Genomic DNA, 27841 nt, shown 5'->3' on the forward strand with positions numbered 1-27841 from the left:
TTCACCTGACCACAATTCAGCTCTACTGACTGCTGGAGGACACTATTGACTAGTGGCTACCAACATTTTTGTACACGGTACCCCCCCCCCCCCCCCCCCCTTTTGCAACCCCACAATATTTCCTGTCCTTACGTTTATGTTTTAATTTTCATTTTCGAATTGACCAGCTTTTTGTTGTTTCTTATTTTTCTATTACTCCTCCATCTTCTTCTCACGTTGTCTTTTCCTTTCTTCTGTCTGTGTTGTTCCCTATTTATTATTTCTTCTGTATTGAAAATTTCCTAAATTTCGCTTTTAATTCTCAAAAATGTTTCTGTCTGTTACTTTAGATTGTGTGGTGTTATTTCTTTCTAGTTATTACCTTATTTCTGTAAATCACGCAGTTATCGATTTTTTCTTCCAGAAATATAGGAACATTTGTTTCATTGGCCTGCTCTCATTCATTCAGTAGAGGTATTCCTTTAGCCATTACTTCTGATATTTTCTCTATATTTTTATAGATATCTTCATTACTTCTCATTTTGGAGCTATTATGTTTCTAAGAATCCGTCTTCCAGGTACCTATATTCTGTCAAGCTTATACTTCATCGTTATGCGTTCACATCCATATAAACAATCTGATCGCACCATAGGGATATAGTGTTTTAGTTTTGTTTCCCTAAATATGCATTTCTTGTTGTAAATATTCCTTGTCAAATCGTATGTTTTGTCTATTTTGTTAACTCTTATACCTATGCAAATTTCTCTAGTTCTTTCTGTAGTGTAGTTTCTCCAAGACTCGCTGTACACTGAGGCCATAAAAATGATTGGATTGCGATTTCTCCAAGATTTGCCCTACAGTGAGGTCATAAAAGTCGTAGGATAGCGATATACTGCGGTAGTATTCCGGACGCTAGATGTAAAAGGGCAGTGCAGTGCATTGTCGGTGCTGTCATCTATGTTCAGCCGATTCATGCGAGAAGATTTAAGGCCACACGACGGGAATAAACAAACTTTGACACGTGGCACATTCCATTTTTGGAATCGTTTGGGATTTCAATATTCCGAGAGTCACAGAGTCAAGAATGTGCCGAGAATACCGAATTTGAGATATTACCTGTCTCCTCGGGCAACACACTGTCCGAAAGCATTCACTCAACGACCGAGAGGAGCGCCACTTTCGTCGAGTTGTCAGTGCTTACAGACTACCAGCACTTCTTCCAATAACCGCAGAAACCAATGTGGGACGTACGACGAATGTATCCTTTAGGACAGTGGGGCGAAATTTGGCATGGCTAAGACATCAGCATTTTCAAAGCGTAATATAGCACGTAAAGGGAGACGGAAACCTAATACTCATGGGGGACTGGAATACAGTTGTAGGGGAAGGAGTAGAAGAAAAGGTTACAGGAGAATATGGGCTTGGGACAAAAAATGAAAGAGGAGAAAGACTAACTGAGTTCTGTAACAAATTTCAGCTAGTAATAGCGAATACTCTGCTCAAGAGGCACAAGAGGAGCAGGTATTCTTGGAAAGGCCGGGTGATACGAGACGATTTCAGTTAGATTACATCTTAGTCAGGCAGAGATTTCGAATTCAGATACTGCTTTGTAAGGTGTACCCAGGCGCAGATTCAGACTCATATCACAGTTTAGTAGTGATGAAGAGTAGGCTGAAAGTTTTGAGATTAGTCGGGTAGAATCAAAACGCAAAGAAGTGGGATACGGAAGTACTAAGGAATGACGAGATATGCTTGAATTTCTCTAAGGCTATAAATACAGCAATGAGGAATAGTTCAGTATCCAGTACAGTTGAAGAGGAATGGACGTCTCTAAAAAGGTCAATCACGGAAGTTGGAAAGATAACATAAGTACAAAGAAAGTAACTGCGAAGAAACCATGGATAACAGGAGAAATAGTTCAGTTGATCGATGAAAGAAGGAAGTAAAAAAAAATGCTAAGGGAAATTCAGGAATACAGAAACATAAGTCGCTGAGGAATGAAATGCATAGGAAGTGTGGGGAAGCTAAGACGAAATTAAAAGCAAACGTGGTAACATTAAGAGAGGAACGGAAATTCCACTGTTAAATGCGGAGGAGAGAGCGGATAAGTGGAAAGAGTACATTGAAGGCATTTATGAGGGGGCAGATTTGTCTCATGTGATAGAAGAGTAAACAGGAGTATATTTTGAAGAGATAGTACATCCAGCATTAGAATCACAATTTAAGAGAGCGTTGGAAGACGTAAGAACAAATAAGGCAGAAGGGATAGACAAAATTCCATCAGAATTTCTAAAATCATCGGGGGGGAAGTGGCAACAAAACGGTTATTCACGGTGGTGTGTAAAATGTATGAGTCTCCGACATACCATCAGACTTTCGGAAAAATATCATCCACGCAATACCGAAGACTGCAAGAGCTAACAAGTGGGGGAATTATAGCACAATCAGCTTAACAGCTCATGCATCCCAGTTACTTGCAGGAGTAATATGCAGAAGAATAGAAAAGAAAATAGAGGATGTGTTAGATGACGATTAGGTTGGCTTTAAGAAAGACAAAGGCACCAGAGAGGTAATTCTGACGTTGCAATTGATAATGCAAGCAATACTAAAGAAAAATCAAGATACGTTTATAGGATTTGTCGACCTGCAAAAAGTATTCGACAACGTAAAATGGTGCAAGATTTTCGAAATTCGGAGAAAAATAGGGATAAGCCATAGGGAGAAAAAATTGAAATTTGTGGTAAGGTGTTAGGGATCAAACTGCTGAGGTCATCGGTCCCTAAGCTTACAGACTAGTTAATCTAACTTAGGCTAAGGACGACACACACACACACACACACACACACACACACACACACACGCACACACACACACACACAGCCATGTCCGAGGGAGGACTCGAACATCCGACGGGGAGAGCCGCTCGGACCGTGACAAGACGCCATAGACCGCGAAGCTAACTAGCGCGGCATATAGAAAAAGGCGGGTAACATACAACATGAGCCAAGAGGGAATAGTAAGACTGGACGATCAAGAACGAAGTGCTCGGATAAAAAAGGGTGTAAGACAGGGACGTAGTCTTTCGGGCCTACTGATCAATATATACATCCAAGAAGCAATGTTGGAAATGAAAGAAAGGTTTAAGAGTGGAATTAAATTTCAAGGTGAAAGGATATCAATGATATGATTGCTATCCTGAGTGAAAGTGAAGAAACGTGATCTGCTGAATGGAATGAACAGTCTAATGAGTACAGAATATGGACTGAGAGCAAATCGAAGGAAGACGAAAGTAAGGAGACGTAGCAGAAATGAGAACAGCGAGAAACTTAACGTCGGCATTGATGGTCACGTAGTAGATGAAGTTAAGGAATTCTGCTACCTAGGTCGCAAAATAACCGACGCCGTACGGAGCAAGGAGGACACGAAAAGCAGACTAGCAATGGCTAAAAGGACATTCCTGGCCATGAGAAGTCTACTAGTATCAAACATTAGCATTAATCTGAGAAATTTCTGAGAATATACGACTGGAGCACACCGATGTAAGGTAGTGAAACATGGACTGTGGGAAAACTGCAACAGAAGAGAATCTAAGCATTTGCCATGTGGTGCTACAGACGAATGTTGAAAATTAGATGGACTGATAAGGTAACGAATGAGGAGGTTCTGTGCAGAATCAGAGAGGAAAGGAATATCTGGAAAACATTGACAAGGAGAAAGGAAAGGATATAGGACGTCTTTTAATACATTAAGGAATGACTTCCGTGGCACTGGAGGGAGCTGTAGAGGGCAAAAACTGTAGAGGAAGACAGAGGTTTTAATACATCCAGCAAATAATTGAGAATGTAGGTTGCAAGTGCTACTCTGAGATGAAGCGGTTGGCACTGGAGAGGAATTCGTGGCGGGCCGCAACAAACCAATGAGAAGACTGATGGCTCAAAGGAAAAAAGGGCTCGTGACCATTTCCATTGGACCTTAGACGACTGGATAACCTTCGCTTGCTCATGTGAGTCCCGATTTTAGTTTGTAAGAGCCGATGGTAAGATTCGATTGTGACGCAGACCCCACGACGTAATCGACACAAGCTAGCAAGTTGGCCGGTGTGGCCGTGCGGTTCTAGGCGCTTCAGTCAGGAAAGGCGTGACCGCTACGGTCGCAGGTTAGAATCCTGCCTCACGCATGGATGTGTGAGATGTCCTTAGGTTAGTTAGGTTTAAGTTGTTCTAAGTTCTAGGGACTGATGATCACAGATGTTAAGTCCCATTGTGCTCAGAGCCATTTGAACCATTTTTTTGAACAAGCTACCAACAAGGCACTGTGCAAGCTGGCGTTGGCTTCATAATGGTGTGAACTGAGTTTACATGTAATGGAATGGTTCCTCTGGACAAATTGAAGCAATAATTACTGGAAATGGTTGTTTTCGACTACCTGGAGACCATTTGCAGTGGTTCACGGTCTTCATGTTCCCGGACAACGATGGAATTTTTGTGGATGATAACGCACCATGCCAGCGGGCCACAGCTGTTCGCGACCTTTGAAGAACGTTCCGGAAAATTCAAGCGAATGATTTGGCCACCCATATCGCCCGACATGAGTCCTATCGAACGTATATCGGCCATAACCGAGGGGGGCAGTTCGTGCACAATATCCTGCACCGGCAACACTGTCAGAATTATGGACGGTTACAGAGGTAGCATAGGTCAATCTTTTTACAGGGGACTTCCAATGGCTAGGTGAGTCCATGCCACGTCAAGTTGCTGCACTGTGTCTGGCAAAAAGAGATCCGAAACGATATTAGGAGGTATCCCATAAATGTATTTTACCTACTTTTGTTTCTATGAATTCTGGTGTATCTTTAACGTTTTTTCATGTTTTTTTCAGCAGAAATTTTGAGACCAGTTGTATTTGCTATTTCTTTCAGAAGATTTGTTTTATTAGCTGCGTCTGTTACTTCTGAAAGTATTACGAAATTGTCTGCAAGAGACAGTTTTTTTTTTGCCTTAATTTCATTTGTTTGCCTTCCTAGAATTATTGGTTCAATTATGTGATTTTTAGTTCCAAATTCCATATCCTTACAGTTTTTTCTAGAAGGCACTTGGACAGTATAGATGATAAACCAACCCCTTGTCGAGCTCTAATTTTTATTTCAAATGACTGAAATACTTCTCCCATAAATTTAACTTTAGATATCGTAGTTGTTAGAGTTTTACGATTTATGTTTGGTAGTTTTGCTTTAACACAAAATTGTCTGATATTTTTATTTATTCTTTCTCAGCCAGTCGAATCAAATGCGTTGTTGAAATCAATAAATGATATTATTATAGGTTTATTGCTTGTTACTACTGTTGTTCCGAATATTTCCTTTTACAAGAGCTTTTTAACTTCAGTAGGCATGATTTTTCCTTGTTCCTACGATCTTCCTAAATTCTCTTCATAAGCTCACTGAGTTCTTTCTTGTGTTCTTTCGACCATTTATTTCCTATCGTCTTTTCTGTGAGTTTTTGTGAGTGAATGTTTCTTATGTTGTTTCTGAACTGTACTCGACTGAGTATGTTATTTTTGTATGTTATTATTCTCATTTCTTATTATCATCTGTTGTTTCAATGATCCATTTTGTCTTGTTGACAGTATTTACTATCTCGATGATTTGCCTTATAAGCCTGGTCTTGTTCACATTGTGGATATGTCAATAGAATTTCAGCCTTCTTTTTCTAAGTGTGTCCGTTATTTCTTTTGTCTCAAGATCTCTCTTGACGATCTCTTTATCCAAATTCTTCCACGAAAATCTGGTCCAAATATTTTACTGAGAATTTATTTTTCCTGCTTATCAACCTCTGTTATTTTTGTTTACTCATGCAATGCGATGGTTTCGGCTGCGTAGAGTGGTTCCGTTAGAACTACTCTCTTGTGATGCATTAATTTTGCGTTGACAGAAACATGTGTTTTATTGTATTGACTCCACGTGAACTAATATGCTTTTTTTAGTTTTATCACTATATTCTTTCCTGAATAGCTATTGTGATCATTCCTGATGGCTGAATGACCTCTACTAGATATTTAAAGTGCATAATCTATCACAGTTCGCCGTACCGAACTACAATAAAGAGATTACATACAGCATTGCTTTCATGTATTGAGTATTTTCATGTGAGATTTGTAGGCCAGTTTTCAGAGAAACTTCTCCAGGGCAAATTTCGCTTTTTCTCTATTGTTCGTCAGAATAACGAGATCGTCTGTGAAAGCCAGACATTTCACGTTGATACTCTGCTATTTTTTAATTACGAGTTGGATTCCCTTTATTTGCTTTTCCCATTTCGTCACAGTTTCTTGCAGAATTATTTTAAATAGTAGGGATGGGAGTCCGCAACCATGGCGAACACTGGCGTGGGTTTGAAACGATTCTGAAATATATCTCATGAATTTAACTCTGTGGGCTGCTTGTGTGAGATTAATGTCATTTAATTTCCACATTTCTACTATGCTTTTGTATTTCCCGGGAGATTTTTTAAATTTTCAAACAATTGGTTGTATCCATTAACCTCTCTTGGCTAACTGCTCTTATTTTCCTGTCGATTTTAAATTCTTATTCAATAGTGTTTGCATATCTATCGAATCATAAGACTTTTTGAAATCGATAAAACTTACCAAAGTATTCATACATCTTCTTGTTTAGAAAACTGTCTTTGGGTATTATATCTATTCTATGAGTAATTCTTTCTTACACCATCGTGTTGATGGGACTGTCTGTTCGTCCGGCCGACGTAACATGGCGTTCGAAAGAATTTTGAACACACAGGGACTATCGTGAATCCCGTATAATTATTTTGATTGGCCTTCCTGCTGTTTTGTATTGAGGATGAATTAATGCACATTTCCACCCTGTACGTATTTTCTCAGTTTCCCAAATGGGTGATTTAAATCTGTGGGCTGCTTGTGTGAGATTAATGTCATTTAATTTCCACATTTCTACTATGCTTTTGTATTTCCCGGGAGATTTTTTAAATTTTCAAACAATTGGTTATTTCCTTTAGTACTCGGGAGATAGTTTATCGGGAGATGGTGGTTTGAAATCGTGATTGGATGGAGGCTTTTCAAAATAAGATTTTTCTACAGGATACTCACAGTTGAGCAGTCAGTCAAAGTACTTAAGTAAAGGTTGACAGTTATTTTTGTTGCTGGTCTCCAACGATCCGTCTGACTGGCTGAAGCAAAGGTAAGGTAACTGATACCCAGTTAAGTTTTCTCTAAAAGTTTTGTAAATTTTTTTTGTGGTGTTCTGATAAAGTCTTGTTCAGTTTCTTTAAGCCGGTTTGTATCATACCTTTGACCTTTGTTTTTCCTATCTCATTGCCTTGGGTGATCCTTCCCGCATCTTTTAAAATTCCTGCTACTTTTCTGTGATTTTGTTGCTACTGTAAGTCTCCCATGCGTGTATTCTCTCCTCTACTACCTGATCACAGGTAATTCCACCACCTGTATATCCTCCTTTCTTTCTAGGCCTAAACTCATAGTGTTTTTCAGCAGGTCTGCAAGTTCCTTCCAAAACGTGATATTTCCTGAAGAATTGCTTCCTTGGTGAGTTACAGGTAATTTGGATCAGCTCTGAGTGTTTCGTTCATTTGTGGTTTTTTCTGTTAGATTTTTGTCTACTTTTAATTTGCATGAGACTGTGGTCTTACTCAAAAGATTTCTTTATTGTTCGTTCGTTATGGATTTTGTTACCCTCCCGCACCACCGTTTTTATTTGTTCGCTTTTGAGACGCGAGAACTGTGGTTTTCTTGAATTTTTTGCTTTGTTGAGCTGTCCATTGAAATGTAATAGACGTTTCACATAATGTTTAGAGATTTTGTTTGTCGTGTCCTCCAGTGACCGCAGAGTGGTAAACGCGACAGACTCTCATCGGGGGCTTGGGTTCGATTCCCGACACTGCCAGGGCGTTTTGCTGGTGGGAGGACTGGGTTGTCACCTGTCACCTGAGGAGCTACAAGATCGAGGTGTAGCGGCTCCAAAGTTGAAACGTTGACAACAGTTGGGAGTGTGATGTGCTGACCCCTATGCCCATCCATACCGCGCCCGATGATGAATGACTGATGATGACAAGGCGGTCGGTCGACTAGAACGTGGTCTTCAGGGCCTGATGGCGAGGTTTCCCAGAATTCTCCTAAAGCATGTGAATCTTTTCTATCGTAGTCATTTGTCGGACCACATCCATTTATCAGAATGTAAGCCTTGTTTCCAAATTTAGGGAAATTGTGATTTTTCTTTCTAAAGTTGAGTTGAAGTTTATGTATGCAGTCATTCAGAATCAGTGTAAAACTTCCAAAAATATGAATGTTGAGCCAGCCGCTGTAGTCGAGCGACTGCTACGGTCGCAGGTTCGAATCGTACCTCGGGCATGGATGTGTGCGATGCCTTTAGGTTGGTTAGGTTTAAGTAGCTCTAAGTTCTAGGGGACTTATGACCTCAGAAGCAAAGTCCCATAGTGCTCAGAGCCAGTTGTACCATTTGAACCAAGCCATGTCGAGTTGCTGCACCATGCCGGGCAGATGGGGATCCTACACGATATGAAGCAGTATCTCATGACTTTTGACACGTCATTGTATGTTGAAGGCATCATTTATGAAATGAATTTTGGAAATTGCTCCCCTAAAGGAGTGAAACAAGGCTTGAAAGTGTTTTGAAAATATGCCGCTATCAAGACAATTTCGAAACTAGAATTACGAAAAATGGTATTTGGTTTCTCGGTCAGAAATAAAATTAAAAAAAAGAAACATTGACGAAAGAAAAATCGCAACACCAAAAAATTATTGATGTAGGTTAATGAAATTTTGGGGATACTTTTGTGTAGGTAACATATTCAAGTGGTTAATATTGCAAGATCTCAGGTTAATGCAAGTGCGAAATAAGTTATTGCAAATGTGAAATGCTGGCACATTAATAACCAGTGTAACCAATAGAAAGTGGAATGAAAGCATGCAGACGTGCACGCATTGTGTTGTACAGATGCCGTATATCAGTTTGTGTGATGGAATTCCATACCTGTTGCAATTGATCGGTCAATACAGGGACGCTTAATGCTATTTGTGGATGACACTGGAGTTGTCGTCCGATGATGTCCCATTTGCGCTCACTTGTATACAGATCCAGTGATCGAACAGGTCAAATCAACATGTCGACACTGTATAGAGCATGTTTGGTTGTGATAGTGGTATGTGGGCGAGCGTTATCCTGCTGCGAAACACCTTCTGCAATGCTGTTCATAAATGGTGGCACAACAGGTCGAATCACCGTATCGATTCGTAGCGAGAGTGTGTGGGATAACCACGGCAGTGTTCTTGCGTCATAGGAAATGACCATAACTCCAGGTGTAGGTCCAGTGTGTGTTTCACGTTGGTTGCAGGCACTCAACAGGCCTCCTCGAATCAACACATTGTCACCACTGACACGTAGGCTGGAACAGCTTTCATCAGCAGGCACAACAGACCTCCACCCTGCCCACCAATGAGCTCTCGCTTGACACCATTGAAGTCGCAAATGGAGCTGATTTGGGATCAGTGGAATGCACGCTACAGGACGTCTGGTTCGACCGATATCTACCAGTTCGTTGTGTGACTGTGGTGCCAACTGTTACGCAGTTTGCTGCTGCAGATATAGTATGATTCGCCAGAGCCATTCGCCTAGCACGATGGTTATCCTTCTCTTGCGGGCGTACATTGTCGTGACCACCGCTGTCAGCAATCGTGAATAGTGGCTACCTTCCAGCCAAGTCTTTCTGCAGTATCACAGAAGGAACGTACATCTTCTCGTAGCCATAGTACACGACCTCGTTGAACTTCGTGAGGTGCTGATAACGGAATCATTGCCGCCTTAAAGGCATTCTTGACTAAAATCGACTCACTGCGTCCAGTCTCAAAGATAACAAGCCCACAACCGTTGCAGCGTGTATTTAAAGCAAACCTGATTTGCCTCCTCATAGTGGCCCTACCCGCGCAGCTCGTATGCGACTCGCGCGAAAATTGAGTAGACATCATCTTCGCGACGTAGAAACACGCCTACCAACTATTGTCTATGTCACACGATTCCTTTTGGGTGTTGCGGTTTTTTCCGTAAGTGTGTGAGGGGCATAATTTTTGGAAATTCAACCTCTAAGGGGTGAAATAGTGGGTGAAAGTTGTTTTCGAAAATAAATCATTATTAAAGAACTAGACAAGGAACTTTAAACTATATCTACGAACATTAATATTTGACTTCTCGCTTATAAATAATTAAAATACGTGTTCCTGTGTTTTCGGAAATTGAACCTTTAAGGGATAACACAGTGGATGAAAAATTTGTGGAAAGTTCTTAAGGGACCAAAGTGCAGAGGTCATCGGTGCCTGGCTTACACACTACTTAAACTTACTTACTCTAAGGACAACACACACGCCCATGCCCGAGGGAGGATTCAAACCTTCGACGGGGAGGGGGGGGGGGGGGAGGGAGGGATCTGCGAGAACCGTGGTAAGGGGCCGCAGACCGCGCGGCTACAGTGTATGAAAAGTTTTATAAAAGTATTTCATTAGGAAAACATTTTTAAAGGTAAATATGTGGTAATTTGTATTTGATTTCTCGGTTAGGTTGGAAATAAGAAAATATACGTGTTTCAGTGTCTTTGGAAATCGTACCCCTAAACGGCTGAAACAGGAGATGAGAGATTTAATGAAAATATTTAATTATACTGAAACATTTTTAAAGATAAATCTATGAAAATTGGTAGTTTTAATGAAAACATTTCATTATACTGAAACATTTTTAAAGATAAATCTATGAAAATTGGTATTTGACTTCTAGGTTAGAAATAAATAAATATGTATTAGGGGATGAAAGTTTTTGTGGAAGTATCACAACAACTTAAAAGGCACGATTAACAAAACCTCCAGTTACCACATTATCTTTTTGGTCAAGTACGTTCGGAAAAGGCCATGCTTCTATGGCCTTAATTAGCGTGAAAAGATCAGAAACTGTTCCAATTTGTGAATGAAATCAAACAGAGATATTTAACAGTCACCACGACGAATCTGTTTTGTCACAACTGAGTAGAAAAAGAAATGCATCTTTAATATATTAATTTTTCGGTAAGCGTAATATATGTTTATAGAATTATTTTTGTTGTAATTACTACGCAAACTAATCATTACTGATGACAACATAGACACCAAGTTCAAGAGCCATACCATGTACAGGAATATTCATTTGAGACGGTCACATACACTATTAGTAGATCGTTGATTAGTATGTAATCAGTGTCCGTAAAATATATAAATTCAATTAATTTCTTTAAAAAAAATGTGCAAATATTATATGAAGAGTTGCTTTACTAAAATTTAATATCCTGTCAGCAGCTTACCTTGCATTGGTTAAATCCACTGTTTGCATGGGCGTGCGTAACAACATACACACTTGATTACGGTAAAACAAAAAATCTGTGCAAGCCACCCAACGGTGTGTGGCGGAGGGCACTTTACGTGCCACTGTGATTACCTCCCTTCCTGTTCCAGTCGCGTCTGGTTCGCGGGAAGAACGACTGCCGGAAAGCCTCCGTGCGCCCTCGAATCTCTCTAATTTTACGTTCGTGATCTCCTCGGGAGGTATAAGTAGGGGGTAGCAATATATTCGATACCTCATCCAGAAACGCACCCTCTCGAGACCTGGACAGCAAGCTACACCGCGATGCAGAGCGCCTCTCTTGCAGAGTCTGCCACTTGAGTTTGCTAAACATCTCCGTAACGCTATCACGCTTATCAAATAACCCTGTGAGGAAACGCGCCGCTCTTCTTTGGATCTTCTCTATCTCCTCTGTCAACCCAACCTGGCACGGATCCCACAATGGTGAGCAATACTCAAGTATAGCTCGAACGAGTGTTTTGTAATCCAACTCCTTTGTTGATGGACTACATTTTCTAAGGACTCTCCCAATGATCCTCAGCCTGGCACCTGCCTTACCAACAATTAATTTTATATGATCATTCCACTTCAAATCCTTCCGTACGCATACTCCCAGATATTTTACAGAAGTAACTGCTACCGGTGTTTGTTCCGTTATCACATAATCATACAATAAAGGATCCTTCTTTCTATGTATTCGCAATACATTAAGTTTGTCTATGTTAAGGGTCAGTTGCCACTCCCTGCACCAAGTGCCTGTCCGCTGCAGTTGATGGTTCTCGTGTTGAGACAGGTAGTGAGAGTTCTGTGCCCTCCACTGTGTCTTTGGTGTTGCAGGGGCGATGCTGGTGCTGCTGGCGCTGCTGTACCTGGTGCTGTCGTGCCGGGCGCGCTCCACCACCAAGGAGACGCTGCTGCACAACCGCGAGGAGAGCTTCGACAGGTAATACCACACTCCTCTCCCTGTATCCTCCTGTTACCTGTAGTAGCTGCACACTAGCAACGCAGACACTGCTGATGACGAGTGAGGATAGCAATGTCATCTGCTAATCTTCTCATTGATAAGATTTTAATTCTACTCTTTCTTTCAATTCCATCATTGCTTCTTCGATGTATAGGCTGAACTGCAGTGTGTGCACTCAGTAGAGACCATTCTGCATTTGAGACAGCTTGGGGCAAATGGGCAATGAAAATAAAGTGCTGCGAGAAGACGAGGTGTGGATGATGATGCCTGGCTCTATGACAGATGCACACATCTTCATCTGATCGCCTTGCAGTTCAGTGAAATAGTACACCAATGCGCGCTGGCACCATCGTTTAGAGAGCCGGGTGATATGGATCCAGTCTCTCTAAACTGCATCCATACCACCTGGCTAGGGGCTGAAACTCAGTGCTAAAAGTACAAGCATCTCCATACCTACCCACATATCATAGTACGAGGGTCGTTCAATAAGTAATGCCCCACTTTTTTTCTCAGATTATATTTATTGTTAAGACTCAGAATTTGGTGATAATATACATCAACATGCCTTGTCCACGTCCTATTTTTCTACGTAGTCTCCATCACGTTCTATGGTCGTACACCAACTTTCTGGAAGACCATGTATTCCCTGCAGGTAAAAGCTCTTGTCCACTAGGCGTAACCATGTTTTCACTCCATGACTGACACTCTCGTCATCTTCAAAGTGGCCCAAAGTGAATAATGGAATCTGCACGGTTCAGCAGGTCTGGAGCAGTGGCTGTGACAGGGCGTCCAGAGCGTGGCTGATCACAGAGGTCTGTTTCTGCCTTTCCTGAGCCTGTAACTTTCTTTACCCATCGCCCAAGTGTCCTCCTTTCAACTGCAGCATCGACATATACAGCATACAAACGTTTATGGATGTTCACCACGGTTTCTTTTTCTGCACTCAAGAATTCAATAACAACTCGCAGCCTGTAACGTGAGTCGAATGTAGACGCCATTTTGACGACGTGCTAAGGCTCTGACATCTGCCATAACTATTTGAAACTTTATCAGCGCACGGAACAAACATCAAATGTGAAGCACCAACAAGGGCGTTTGTCTATGTATATTAACGGCTTTTTTTTTAATGTGGAGCATTACTTATTGAATGATCCTCGTAACTTGATGTAATATTATTAAATAGTAAGTGTTAGTAATATTATTACAATGCCTTAAATATATGTAGCAGAGTACAGACAGCTCAACAATATTAACATACATTTAGTTTACATCGTAATTCTAACTTAGTTATAATATAACAGTACGCTACCTTATTACCTGAACTCATAGTTACAATTTACTAAAACACTGACGTGACGTAACTGATTAAAATTCTCCCTTTGCTGAGTGCAACACATCTACAAAAAAATAAAAATTGTAATATCAGATGTAAAACGATCTGCTATAGTACCTAGACAACAGATCCATCCAATGCCAGCAAATAAATAAAGAAAATAAATGTTCAGTAAATGTACCTTTGATGAATCGATATAAAGTCTGAGCATGATTTTCTGTCACTCCGCCAAGATACTAAGTTCGCTGTAATTGTCGCAGTATCGAATATTATAAACTTTGTTGTTCCCCATACGTTTTATTCCACTTCTCTGATACAAAATCAAGTTTCTTTTATACTTCTCCAGCGCGTCGTTATTAGTTTTCTCTTTCTTAGTTTTTATGAGGTATGCATAGATTCAGCTCTGTTATCCTGGATTCCATAGCCGAAATGAACTAGTCATCCGTTAAAAGCATGATCTTTTCCGAACGTATTTCTGATCAAAAAGATATTCTGGTAGCTGGAGTTGGAGGTTTTGTTAATCATGCCTTTTAAGTTCCTGTGGTGATAGTTCCACAGAAACTTTCATCCCCTAACACGTATTTCTTCATTTCTAACAGAGAAGTCAAATATCAGTTTTCATAGATTTAGCTTAAAAATGTTTTAGTATAATGAAATATTTCGTTAAAACTTTCCTTGCCTTTATTTTTAACGCATGTTATGAAAAATATTAATAAGTACAATATATTGAGTACCGTTTCGGTTTTTTTGCACTTTCATGATCGTAAAAATTGAAAATAAAAGAAAGCTTTCGCGTATGGACTTGACCCAACGACACTCTAATTACTGTTCTGAATGTGAGAATTTTCCAAAAAATGAAATTTGGATATAGGCGAGAATGGTGTTCATCGAGCATAGTTAACCTAGATACACATGAAGCTTTTCGGCCAGTGTTTTAGTCTCGTGACTGGTTCTAGAAACACATGAAGGAATTCCCGCTAGAAACTTCCGCAGGCAGCTTTTTGGAAATAATGTTTTTGTGGTTGTGAGACATAAGTTTTGTGGTTGGGTTGTGTTGTTTGGGGGAAGTGACCAAACAGCGAAGTCATCGGTTGAGATTTGTGTTTTGTGCAGCGTTTGCAAATATTAAGATTTCTGCATTTTTAAGTGCCGTAGAATGTATTAAAGATATCTGAAGGACATTGTTAATTCTTCAATTACAGATTTCTGCGATGAGTAAAATTCAGTGCATTTTTTTAGACTGGCGGCATAACTTGTAGATGGTTAGGCCATACTTCGGCGGTCGTGCACCATCTTGTACCTTGAAAAGGAAGAAAGTGTTCAATCTTGGAACACATGTTCACATATTAACTGAGCTTCTTTAATGTCTTAACGATTTTCCCTCTGTTGAAAATGGATATTCGTGTTAGTTGCCAACAACTTACGTTTCAAAATGTTTTTAAATTGTAATTGGTTTTTGATAGTTCTGCTTCTTAATTTCAAGTCACTTAATGATTACTGGCGCGTAACACATTAATAATGTAACACTTGGACTATTAAATACAGTACTGACAAGATTTACTAGATTGCGACACTTTAAAGTTTGACTAGAACACTTATTTCTAGGTACATCACGATGTTCCTTCGAATGGTTTTTACATTTGGAAAAATATTGCTTTTCCGGAGTAATTTTTGTAATTTCAGATGAAGACTGCAGTACACTTAAAGTAAATGCTATAATTTCAAAACGGAATCTATTAAACTCCCTTTACAAGTAAGGAAAGATTGATATTGCAAATAAATTTCCAAGGAAGGACCGTACAAGGGAGATCAAAAAGACCGGACAGTCCAGAAGCGGTATGCCAGTCAGATACAATCACCATGGGCACTGAGGCAACCATCCCGCCGACGCACCAGATTGTAGATACTTGTTTGGTAAACACCGTCCCCTGGTGCTTGAAGAAGTTCGTAGGTGCCTCCTTCACATCCTCATTCGACAGGAATCGTCGACGCTATAAGGCCTTTTTTATGGGACCGACGGCGTGCTATTCACCTGGAGAGAGATCATAATTGCAGGGTGGATGTTCGAGTGTCTCCAATTCGAGTCTCCCAGCTGAGACTGGCATCCCAGGTCGAGCGGTGTCTTGTGTCGACTCGCGACCTGCACTGAACAACGGTAGTTTGCGACACATTCCTCACTCTCCGATGAATGTCTACCGGCAGCCAAGAAAAGAATAACAGCATGGTGGTCCTGGATGGACGCATTTGGAAATAACATCGCCATAGTTCACGTTTCCACATTTGCTGCACGCAAGCTATTTTTCTTCTAGACGCTTGGCCACTGCAGATTCCACTTCTGTCACTTTCATTTCTGGCCAAGCCCCTGACATACAATAAATGTGGACGAAATCGGTGGTGACGAGTAGGCACAGGTCCCTTGTGAGCTTCAAACGAGATTTCGAAACGCGCTGACAGACGGAACAGTCCACACAAGTCGCATTGCCCCGTGCACAGTTGGAGACATACTGCACTCTACTGAACTTCACTGAGGGGAATGTAAGCTTGAGTTGAAGTTGAGTGGGGTATTAAACTAAAAAGTTAACTGCGAAACAAAATCAAAACAACAGCTCTGCATCTATCGGGAATCTCTCACCCAGGACGAAGTCCCAACCGACTGTTAAAAAGCGCTGGTGACTCCCATATGTACAGACAGATATTACTTAGGAGAAGAAGAGGTCCTTAGCCGATATCGCTGAAAAATCTTTATTGTAGACAACCAGTTACGGTAAAACTAAGTTACTATCCTCAGATCTTCATGAAGGTTACTGTAAATATCTTGTGCCAGTTACACACAAAATCTTTTCATTGAATTCCAGATACATAATGTAAACATTTTATGTGTAAATGGCACAAGATGTTTGTAATAACCTTTATGAAGATCTGAAGATGGTAACTTACTTTTACCGAAACTGGTTGTGTACAATAAAGTTTTTGTAGCAGTCTCGGCTAAAAAGTTCTTCTCCTAAGTAATCACTACAGATGGCCCCTTCGCCGGCCGTTGTGACCAAGCTGTTCTAGGCGCTTCAGTCCGGAACCGCCCTGCTGCTACGGTCGCAGGTCCGAATCCTGCCTCGGGCATGGATGTGTGTGATATCCTTAGGTTAGCTAGGTTTAAGTAGTTCTAAGTCTAGGGGACAGATGACCTCAGATGTTAAGTCCCATAGTGCTCAGAGCCATTTTTGATGGCCCCTTCGAGCTCAACATGAGTAAACTAACAGACAGATATCAGTTCGCTGCAAAATTCCTGAACACATTCTGAGTTCGAACATGATAAATTTACTTGAGACAGAAAAGTTCATGTCCACAAGTCGGCACTGATTTAGAAAACATCGCTCGTGCGAGATTCAGCTTGCCCTTTTCCCGCATATCCAACTTGCCACGGATGGAGGGCAACAGGCAGATTCCATATTCCTACATTCGGCGAGTGTTCACCGGAGACAGAGGTATCGTCAGGAGTATCCCAGGGAAGTGTGGGAGGATCGCTCTTATTTTCTATCTACATAAACGACCAAGCGGACAGGTTTTATGGCCTACAGCGATTTACGGCTGTTTGCTGATGAGTTTGTAGTGTACGGGAATGGGTCGCCCTTGAGTGGCTATATTTCTAAAATATTTCTGTTTGCTGATGACACTAGCTTGGTAGTAAAGGATGTTGTGTGCAACATTGACTCGGTTTTAAATAGTGCAGTACATGACCTCAGTTCATGGCTTATACAAAATAAACTAACGCTAAATCACAGTAAGATTCAGTTTTTACAGTTTCTAACACACAATTCAACAAAACCTGACGTTTTAATTTCACAGAATGGGCATATGATTAGTGAAACTGAAAAGTTCAAATTTCTAGGTGTTCAGATAGATAGTACGCTGTAGTGGAAAGCCCACGTTCAGGATCTTGTTCAAAGACTTAATACTGCCATTTTTACTATTTGAACGGTATCAGAAGTGAGTGATCGTTCGTCACGAAAATTAGTCTACTTTGGTTATTTTCATTCGCTATTGTCGAATTGTATTATATTTTGGGGTAACTCTTCTCATTCTAAAAGGACATTTTTGGCTCAGAAACGGGCTGTACGGGCAATAAGTGGTGTTAGTTCACGAACGTCTTGTCGACCTCTGTTCACGAGTCTGGGTATTTTGACATTGGCCTCTCAACATGTATATTCCTTATTGTCGTTTCTTGTTACCAGTATTAGTTTATTCCCAAGAATAAGCAGCTTTCACTCGGTTAATACTCGGCAGAAATCAAACCTGCATTTGGATCGGACTTCCTTAACTCTTGCGCAAAAAGGTGTGCAGTGTACTGCTGCATCCATTTTCAATAAGCTGTCACTCTAATTCAAAAATCTTAGCAGTAATCCACGCGCTTTCAAATCAAACCTTCAAACCTGAAGAGTTTCCTCATGGGTCACTCCTTCCATTCTGTCGAGGAGTTCCTTGAAAAATTAAGCTGATTTTTATTGTATTGCTGATAGCGTTTACTTAAACTTATGGACGGACTTTTTTAAGGTTCATGAACAGTTATTTTTATCTGTTATTACGTTTATGTTGTAATTTCATGCACTTACACGTTCCATGACCTTCGCGATTTGCTCCTCAATTTGGTCCTACGGAACTTGACGAGTAAATGAATAAATAAATACATGGTGACGTAGACAGACTTTCTAGTTGATGTGATGAAAGGCAATTTGCTCTAAATGTTGAAAAATGTAATTTAATGCGCATGTGGGAAAAACAATCATGTAACGTTCGAATACAGCACTAGTAATGTGCTGCTTGACACAGTCTCATTGATAATGTATCTAGGCGTACTGTTGCAAAACAGTGTGAAATGCAGTGAGCATGTCTATGTGGAAGTCGGGAAGGGGTGCTCGACTTCGGTTTATTGGAAGAATTTTGGGAATGTGTATCTCATCTACAAAGGAGACGGCGTATACAATGTTTGTACGACCCATTCTTGACTACACCTCGAGAGTTTGCGATTCCCACCAGGTCGGATTAAATGAGGACATCGGAGAAATTCCGAGGCTTGATTTTTAATTTGTTATCGATAGGTTAGATCAGCATGCAGGTATTACGGAAGCTTTTCGTGAACTCAAATGGTAATTCCTGCAGGGAAGACAACACCGTTTTCGGGAGTTATTACTGCGAAAATTTAAAGAATCGGCATTTTAGGCTGACTGCAGATCGATTGTGCTGCCTTCTACTCACATTTCGCGTAAAAACCACGAAGATATGCTGAGAGAAATTAGGGCTCGCACGGAGGCTTATAGACAGTCGTTGTTTCCTCACTCTATTTGCAAGTGTAACAGAAAAGGAAAATAGTAATAACAGTATGTGGTACTCTAACCCGCGCACGTACAGTGGCTTGTAGAGTATGTATGTTGATGTGGAATAGAAAATGAAAGTGGTCTCTTCGAAAGGAACATCTTTACACGCCTTTGAATGTGCTGCAGGATAACATTCAGTGCCGTGGTTTGTAACGTTGTTGAATTCTTCTTGTAATACTATGTACGAGTACAAAGTGGTCGAGACATAGCTATTCAAGCCTCTCCCACTCTTGCACGGCATCAACAACACACGAGGCTGCACTCAGCGGTTTCCTGTGGACAAAAGAGTCCATAAAGAGTTTCCTATCAAAACACCACAAGTTGTACAAGTCATGAGCGCGTTGCAAAACCTGTTTTGGGCAGTTTATTTGGCGGCATCGATACAAATCTCAGGTACATGCAGGGCTCGGTTCCCCAAGTTTATCACCGATGATATGCTTAATAACTTCCTGATATCATTTGAAAATTTCTCCTAAGATCGAACTAGAGAGTCGTGATGTACCAAATATTGTTGACAAATGCTTACAGTCGTTATGGAAGCATAGTTTTAACGGTTAACGTAAGTACAGCTGGCAAAGTGTGTGTCTGCCACACCGAAGATAAATCACGCTGATACTGTGTAACACCACCTCAAGTCTCTATAAAGGCCTCAACGCGTCTAGAAGCCTAGAGGTTTCTTTGGGTAAGCCATATTAAGCTGAAGCCACACAATGATATTTACATCCTGTTGGGATACGAAAATACAGATATGTTGACTCCTGCCTTCCACCCGCTTTCCAAATAGTCACAGACATTTCCTGTATATTTAGTGGACCAGTGGAGATGCGATAGGGCATCTGAGTGTTCGTCAAGCCTGGAATGTGTGCGTGCAGCCCTGTCAATACGGCTGTCGTCGTCTTGGATAATCGCCACGAATACAGAGCAACACTTGATACTTCTACAAGAATGGTGTAGGTTGGAGCAATGAAGAAAAATATCTACCAGCACTGGAATTCGAACCGAGGTCTCCTGCTGACTAGGCAGATGTGCTAACCATTGCGCCACCGTCTCGCACAGATTACTGTAGCACGTCTCCCTCTCCGATGCAAATTCCAATTCATGCCTCAGTCTACTGCTATTCCTCTCCTCAACTCGTATCAGTGTTGCAGAGGCTCTTCAATATTGGAATAGCAACTTAACAATGAACAAAACGGTAACGTGAACTGGGTATAATTAATATATCGCTTGCTAAGTTGGAAATTAACACTCTGGGTCACGGTCATGGTACCTCAATGAGTGTAACCAAGTCATCGTGCGAAAAATAAGCCGAAAACATTATAGAGCTACTCACATCCTGAACTGCAGTCTCCGTACACTGCGGTTAAACGCCTCATTGGGGTGTCGGTGCACTCGAAGCCTTGCCTCATCTGAAAAGCGGCAAAATCGCTACTCTTCAACACGCCTTCAGTCAACTACTGCTGTGTTGGTAAAACTAGTAAAAAGCAGTCTCGATCGTACAGTCATTTATTAAAAATATGATAGGTTTCGGCCTCTAGTAGTAGGTCATCTTCAGATAACTTATCGTGTGGCTGACGATGACGGCGCTTGGCGCAGCTATGCTGACTACAGCCAGCAATTTTGCTACTGGGGTCATCACAGCTATTCGAAGCGTCATCATCGTCAGCCAGATGGTGCATTATCTGAAGATGGCCGACTACTTGAGGCCGAAACCGGTCATATTTTTAATAAATGACTTCACAGTCGAGGCTGTTTTTTACTAATTTTACTTTACTGAAAGGTCCATGTTAACTCCCAATAATGCTATCTAAAATTTTGTGAGCTTGTGTTCGGCCCATAAAAGATAGCCATATATAAATATCCACTGCACAGAATTCCTTTCCCATTGCTCACTTGGAAAATGAGTTAGATTGTCCTCCGTTATTGATAGCAACAGTTCATATCGGCTTCGAAAACGATTGTCGCTAGCAAAGCATGGCACTCTGCTCCTTGTTCGTGACGATCTTTTTACAGCCACTGTTACCACGTTATGTGGCTACAAGTGGTAAAAAAAGGAATTTTAGGGTTTAACCTCCCTTCACCGTCGAGGTAAAGACGGAGCACAAGTTCAGATTTGTCAAGGATGGGAAAGGAAATCGGTTATGCCCTTCTCAAAGAACCTTGCCGCATTTGATATAGGGAAATCGGGACAGGTGGCTGCATGTCTGAACCGTCGTCCTCCCGAATGTGAGTCCGGTGTGCTAACCATTGCGCCACCTTGCTCAGTAATGCGTGTGGTATACCATGCCTTGTAGTCACGTTGGACAGTCTACGTAGATGCACCAACAAATCGGGACACTCCATTCTCACTGTGGGCATCGAAATGTCAAACACAATAGATCCTTTCTGATATTCTGTTGCGTCTGCACTTCGACCCATCTATCTGCACTGATTAAATACAATCGACAGGAAATTGTGGTATCACATCTCAATACCACCCACGGCGCATCAAGGTTGGTAACGGAAAGGCAAGTTTCTGTGTGACGCCGACAGCCGCCGCGCAGGATCTGGCAGACCCAGTGGTGCGTGTCTGCTGAGTCACCTCCATCGGCTCTGTACTACGACTGTCCTCTGCCACCGCAATATAGGATGGTTGGGGGCAGTCGCTCAGCTCACTTGCACTTGGAGCCCTACACTGCAACACCTTCGTTCGTGCTTTGTTGAAAATGAGATATCTGGACTCCGTTTCTTCCTTTGTTATATGTAATGAGGCTTCGTACACTTGGAGAAATACAAGTTAAGTAAACCTCCTGTCTGTTGTGTTAACTTGCTCGCTGATAATTTCTGCTCCTGTCCAGCTCCCCTACGACGACAGTCACCGCACGGCTGGGTAGCCAACCCCTCCTTACCGTTGTGTACGAGCTAGTATGCAACAAATATACCACCATTTCACTTTCATGACCTATGCCACCTTGGAGGGTCACATTGCCGAATGGTAGTGCCAGATCGCACCATCTACAGCGCCTCAAAGCGAGCGTTGTTTTCCATTAAGAGGACGACTATGAATTTGTTCGGTGAGCTTATTTGGATAGAATGTTCCTCCGAAGTTTGACACAAAGTCGAATATGCTAGGAGGGTTTTAAGGATTACGTGTAGAATTACGAAGGGAAAAATTTTGAACAATGCTATCTGCCTGTTGACATCTGACACACAACTTTGCTACTGAAGTCTCCGTGTCACTGAATCTGTGCATCAGCTGCTACTCGTTGTTTGAGAAGGAGCAATCATGTTTTGGTCTTCGAATGTCTTCTATTTAAACTATGGTTGTCGCCTTCTTTGAAAGCGATGTTACTGAAATTCAGTATTTCTGAAGTATTCGGCATATGGTACCGCGTGAGAATGACTTAATGAGCAAACTCTCTGTCTGATAAACGTTTGTAAAGGGCGTTACTGGTTGGAACAGAAAGAAAAGAAACAGGTTTCTTTGCTCAAATACTCCAAGAGTAATTGCCTTTAGCTAGAATTTTGTTCAGACCAGTTTTGTATTTTGCACAAGCTGTCTGGTGATGCGTATATATTTCTTTTCTTTTGTCATGCAATTTGTTTCTAAATTTTTCACTGTTTTAATTTGAATCATAACGGCAACAATGTTTGACTGAATCAGTAATATTGAAACGAATATCTAACATAGAAAGCGGGCATACTGTCATTTACATGAAAATTAGAAAATGGAACGAAGAGAACGATACATACATGTAGAAAAGTGGAGCATGCAATTTGGTATATCGACTTCAAAATATAAATGCTCTGGGACCAACAATTTTCAGGGTAACAAAAAATATATTTCTGTCAGTTCACGCAATTCTTTACAGCTCTGACAGCCTGTAGTTTCACGTACGAGGGACGTTCAGTAAGTAATGCAACTACCTTTTTGGGCCGAGTTTCGGTTGAAAGAATGCGGAGTTTTTTGTGGGTCATCGTGGAATGTTCTCGGTGCAGCCCCTATGGTTTGATGAAGTTCCATAGGTGGAGGCGCTATACGTAGACCCAAAATGGCGTCTATAATGGAGGTGCGTTCCAAGCAAAGAACCGTGGCTGAGTTTCCTTTGGTGGAAAACCAGAGCTTCACGTATATTCATAAGCGCCTGCAGAATGTCTAAGGAGATCTGGCATTGAACAAAAGAACGGTGAGTCATTGTCTGAGGCGTCTGTCAACATCGCAACAAGGTCGCGCATACCTGCCCCATCTCCTGTGTGTGGCTGGTCCCGGCGGAGGTTCGAGTCCTCCCTCGGGCATGAGTATGTGGGTTTGTCCTTAGGATAATTTAGGTTAGGTAGTGTGTAAGCTTAGGGACTGATGACCTTAGCACTTAAGTCCCATAAGATTTCACACACATTTGAACATTTCAACCCATCTCCCGCGTTCCGGCCAGCTGCACATAATTCAAAGTTGGAAAGTGCGGATACTCTCATTCGTGATCACAATCAAACAAGTCGCTCCACAATTTGCCTCGTGTAAGTCTGTGTGTCCAAGAGGAACTCACAAAACTTCATTGGTCCAACCTACAGCCCGGATCTCGCGCTTTCTGATTTCCATCTGTTCGGCCCAGTGAAAGATGCAGTCTGCAGGAAGCAGTAAGTGGATGATGCGGAGGTTACTCATGCAGGAAGACGTTGGCCCCGATGTCGAGCATTAGAGAGAACAGAGATTATGCTGAAAAATAGGATTTTGCAGCCAAACGATTGTGGAACAATGTGAGGTATTGGAATCCTGAATAAAACCAATCTGTTTTCTGAAAAATATAGTGTTGCTTTACATATTAATCTCCTTTTCTGTTGTTTCATGCGAAAGCTCGACCAGTCTATGATAACACGGTATACACTCTTTGTTTCAACAGAATATTTATGTCCACCAGGATCGCAACTATAATTTTTTTTTTTGTGGTAGCCAGTATTGGTTTATTTAACTAACCATTTTGGGATTTTTCACTACCAGAGAAATAAATTATATTTATTAACTATATCGTATAGCATGATGTTACTGACATTGTTCCACATCACAGTTTCGTGTGACGTGTCAACTTCAACTATTCAAAGAAGACCGCGTCTGTCTTAGTGAGCACTACTTTTCAAGATGAGTAGCGAACTTGTCCGCCTTCGGCTGATAACATGAGTTCTCATCAGTATAATTATCCTAGGAAGCCTACAGATTCATTCCCCAGGTATGTCGTCTTCGACTGAGATGACGGCCACTGTCAGCTGGAGGTTGTCGGTGGATTTTCTTTGATCCATCTGTGAGTCTGCGGGGAGGCCGGAATGAGTCGCGCTGAGTGGAACGAGGGCCCAGAGGCGCCTCCGGCTGATTGGTATGCGTGCGGCGCCGGCCGTACGCTGATTAAACCGGGCCGTCGCTCGGCTGGCGACTACCAAACTACAGGCGCGAGTCCCAGCCTAACCTACTAGCAGGCTCCGGTGACGACTCATCGGACATACCGCGCGTCATGTATGACGCAGAAATATTCTCCCCTTTTGCAAAATATGTTAATCACTGTATTTTGTCTTCATGATTCCGCTAAATTCTGACTGTGATGAACTACGTTTAATAAGTGCACGCCGGTTTTGAGAATTGTGTTTATCGCTGTGGGGCAGCACACGTACTCGAGCTTTCCTTCATCTGGTTCTACATCTACATCTACACTCCGCAAGCCACCCAACGGTGTGTGGCGGAGGGCACTTTACGTGCCACTGTGATTACCTCCATTTCATGTTCCAGTCGCGTATGGTTCGCGGGAAGAACGACTGTCTGAAAGCCTCCGTGCGCTCTCGAATCTCTCTAATTTTACATTTGTGATCTCCTCGGGAGGTATAAGTACGGGGAAGCAATATATTCGATACTTCATCCAGAAACGCACCCTCTCGAAACCTGGACAGCAAGCTACACCGCGATGTAGAGCGCCTCTCTTGCAGAGTCTGCCACTTGAGTTTGTTAAACATCTCCGTAACGCTTTCTCGCTTACCAAATAACCCTGTGACGAAACGCGCCGCTCTTTTTTGGATCTTCTCTATCTTCTCCGTCAACCCGACCTGGAACGGATCCCACACTGATGAGCAATACTCAAGTATAGGTCGAACGAGTGTTTTGTAAGCCACGTCCTTTGTTGATGGACTACATTTTCTAAGGACCCACCCAATGAGTCTCAACCTGGTACCCGCCTTACCAACAATTAATTTTATATGATCATTCCACTTCAAATCGTTCCGTACGCATACTCCCAATTATTTTACAGAAATAACTGCTACCAGTGTTTGTTCCGCTATCATATAATCATACAATAAAGGATCCTTCTTTCTATGTATTCGCAATACATTACATTTGTCTATGTTAAGGGTCAGTTGCCACTCCCTGCACCAAGTGCCTATTCGCTGCAGATCTTCCTGCATTTCGCTACAATTTTCTAATGCTGCAACTTCTCTGTATACTACAGCATCATCCGCGAAAAGCCGCATGGAACTTCCGAGACTATCTACTAGGTCATTTATATATATTGTGAAAAGCAATGGTCCGATAACACTACCCTGTGGCACGCCAGAGGTTACTTTAACGTCTGTAGACGTCTCTCCATTGAGAACAACATGCTGTGTTTTGTTTGCTAAAAACTTTTCAATCCAGCCACACATCTGGTCTGATATTCCGTAGGCTCTTACTTTGTTTATCAGGCGACAGTGCGGAACTGTATCGAACGCCTTCTGGAAGTCAAGGAAAATAGCATCTACCTGGGAGCCTGTATCTAATATTTTCTGGGTCTCATGAACAAATAAAGCGAGTTGGGTCTCACACGATCGCTGTTTCCGGAATCCATGTTGATTCCTACAGAGTAGATTCTGGGTTTTCAGAAATGACATGATACACGAGCAAAAAACATGTTCTAAAATTCTACAACAGATCGATGTCAGAGACATCTGCTCGACGGGATTACCTGTGCTCTTTTTCAATCATTTGGAACCTGTGCTCTTTTTCAATCATTTGGAACCTTCCGTTCCTATAGAGACTTGCGGTACACGGCTGTTAGAAGGGGGCAAGTTCTTTCGCATACTCTGTGTAGAATCGAATTGGTATCCCGTCAGGTGCTTTTCCTGTTTCTCCCTGTGGAAAGGCAGTCATTTTCAAATACCTGGGTTACCATTTGTAGACTTCGAAAAAGCTTTTGACAGTGTTGATTCCCCGGCCGAAGTGGGTGTGCGGTTCTAGGCGCTGCAGTCTGGAACCGCGAGACCGCTACGGTCGCAGGTTCGAATCCTGCCTCGGGCATGGATGTGTGTGATGTCCTTAAGATATTTAGGTTTAAGTAGTTCTAAGTTCTAGGGGACTAATGACCTCAGAAGTTGAGTCCCATAGTGCTCAGAGCCATTTGAACCATTTGAACAGTGTTGATTCGCTTTGAAATTATGAAGGTGATAGGGGTAAAACACAAGGAGCGAAAGGCTATTTACAACTTGTACAGAAACCAGAACACAGTTATAAGAGTCGAGGGGCACGAAAGAGAAGCAGAAGGGAGTGAGACAGGGTTGTAGTTTATTCCCGATATTATTTAGTCTGTACACTGAGCATGCGCTGAAGCAAACCAAAGAAAAATCTGGAGAATGAATTAAAGTTCTGGGTGAAGGAGAAGAAATAAAAACTTTGAAGTTTGATGACGACGCCGTAATTCTGTGAGACAGCAAAGGACTTGGAAGAGCAATCGAACGGAATGGATATCGTCTTGAAAGGATGGTATAAGAAGAATATCAAGAAAAGCAAAACGAGGATAATGGAATGTTGTCGAATCAAATTAGGTGATGCTGAGGGAATTACAGACACTTAAAGTAGTGAATGAGTTTTGGTACTGGGCAGTAAAATAAGTGATGACGGTGGAAGTAGAGAGGATATAAAATGTAGACTGTAATGGCAAGAAAAGGTTTCTGAAGACGAAACGTCCATCAACGAATATAGATTTACGTATTAGACAGGCTTTTCCGAAGTTATTTGTATGGAGTGTAGCCCTGTATGGAAGTGAAACATGAACAACATACAATTTAGACAAGAAGCCATTAGAAGCTTTTGCATTTAGAGTTACAGAAGAATGCTGAAGATCATACTGTCAGATTGCGTAACTACTGGGGAGGTACTAGATAGAACTGGGAAGAAAAGAAACCTACGGCACAACTTGACTAAAGAAAAAGGGATCGGTTAATAGGACACACTCTGAGACATCAAGGGATCCCAGGTTAGAACTGCAGTAAGATGTTATGTTGGAGAGGGGGAGGGAAGAGGCTGGAAACGAAGAGGGGCACAATGAGATGTGTAGAGTAAGAAGATTCAGAAGGATTCAGGTTGCAGGATGCAGTAGTTATTAGGAAATCAAGAGCCATGTACAGGATAGAGTAACATGGAGAGCTGCATCAAACCAGTCTTTGACCTGAAGATAACAACAACAACAACAATAAGGACCACCATTTTAATGTAGTGACTTCTATGTTGCAAAAGCCGTGAAGTCCAGTCCAGTGAAGTTCACGTAAAATAAGTTTACACTAGATTAATGACAAATTACGTGATGCCTGAGATGTTTAGAAAGCTCTCTCGTTGAAGGGTCACACAAAATTGTAATCAGAACTGTTCGTTGCATCTAGCTGACAGGAAATACACCATACGCTAGTGTCTTGCTGGTAGCGTAATTGGTGGAGTTGAGTGTGAGACACCGTGGCACAAAAAAATGGCTCTGAGCACTATGGGACTCAACTGCTGCGGTCATTAGTCCCC

General features: G+C 41.7%; 1 protein-coding gene across 1 annotated transcript in view; it reads left to right on the forward strand.

The window, feature by feature from the left end:
- LOC126415407 (uncharacterized) overlaps nucleotides 1–27841 on the forward strand; it is a 514961-nt gene that overhangs the window by 463819 nt on the left and 23301 nt on the right. Inside the window, exon 5 of the mRNA XM_050083429.1 lies at nucleotides 12240–12345. Within this exon, the coding sequence (XP_049939386.1) occupies nucleotides 12240–12345 (106 nt within the window). The remainder of the gene's footprint in view (nucleotides 1–12239; nucleotides 12346–27841) is intronic.

This window comes from Schistocerca serialis, chromosome 1 (assembly GCF_023864345.2).
Source record: "Schistocerca serialis cubense isolate TAMUIC-IGC-003099 chromosome 1, iqSchSeri2.2, whole genome shotgun sequence".
NCBI classification, from domain to species: Eukaryota; Metazoa; Arthropoda; class Insecta; order Orthoptera; family Acrididae; genus Schistocerca; species Schistocerca serialis.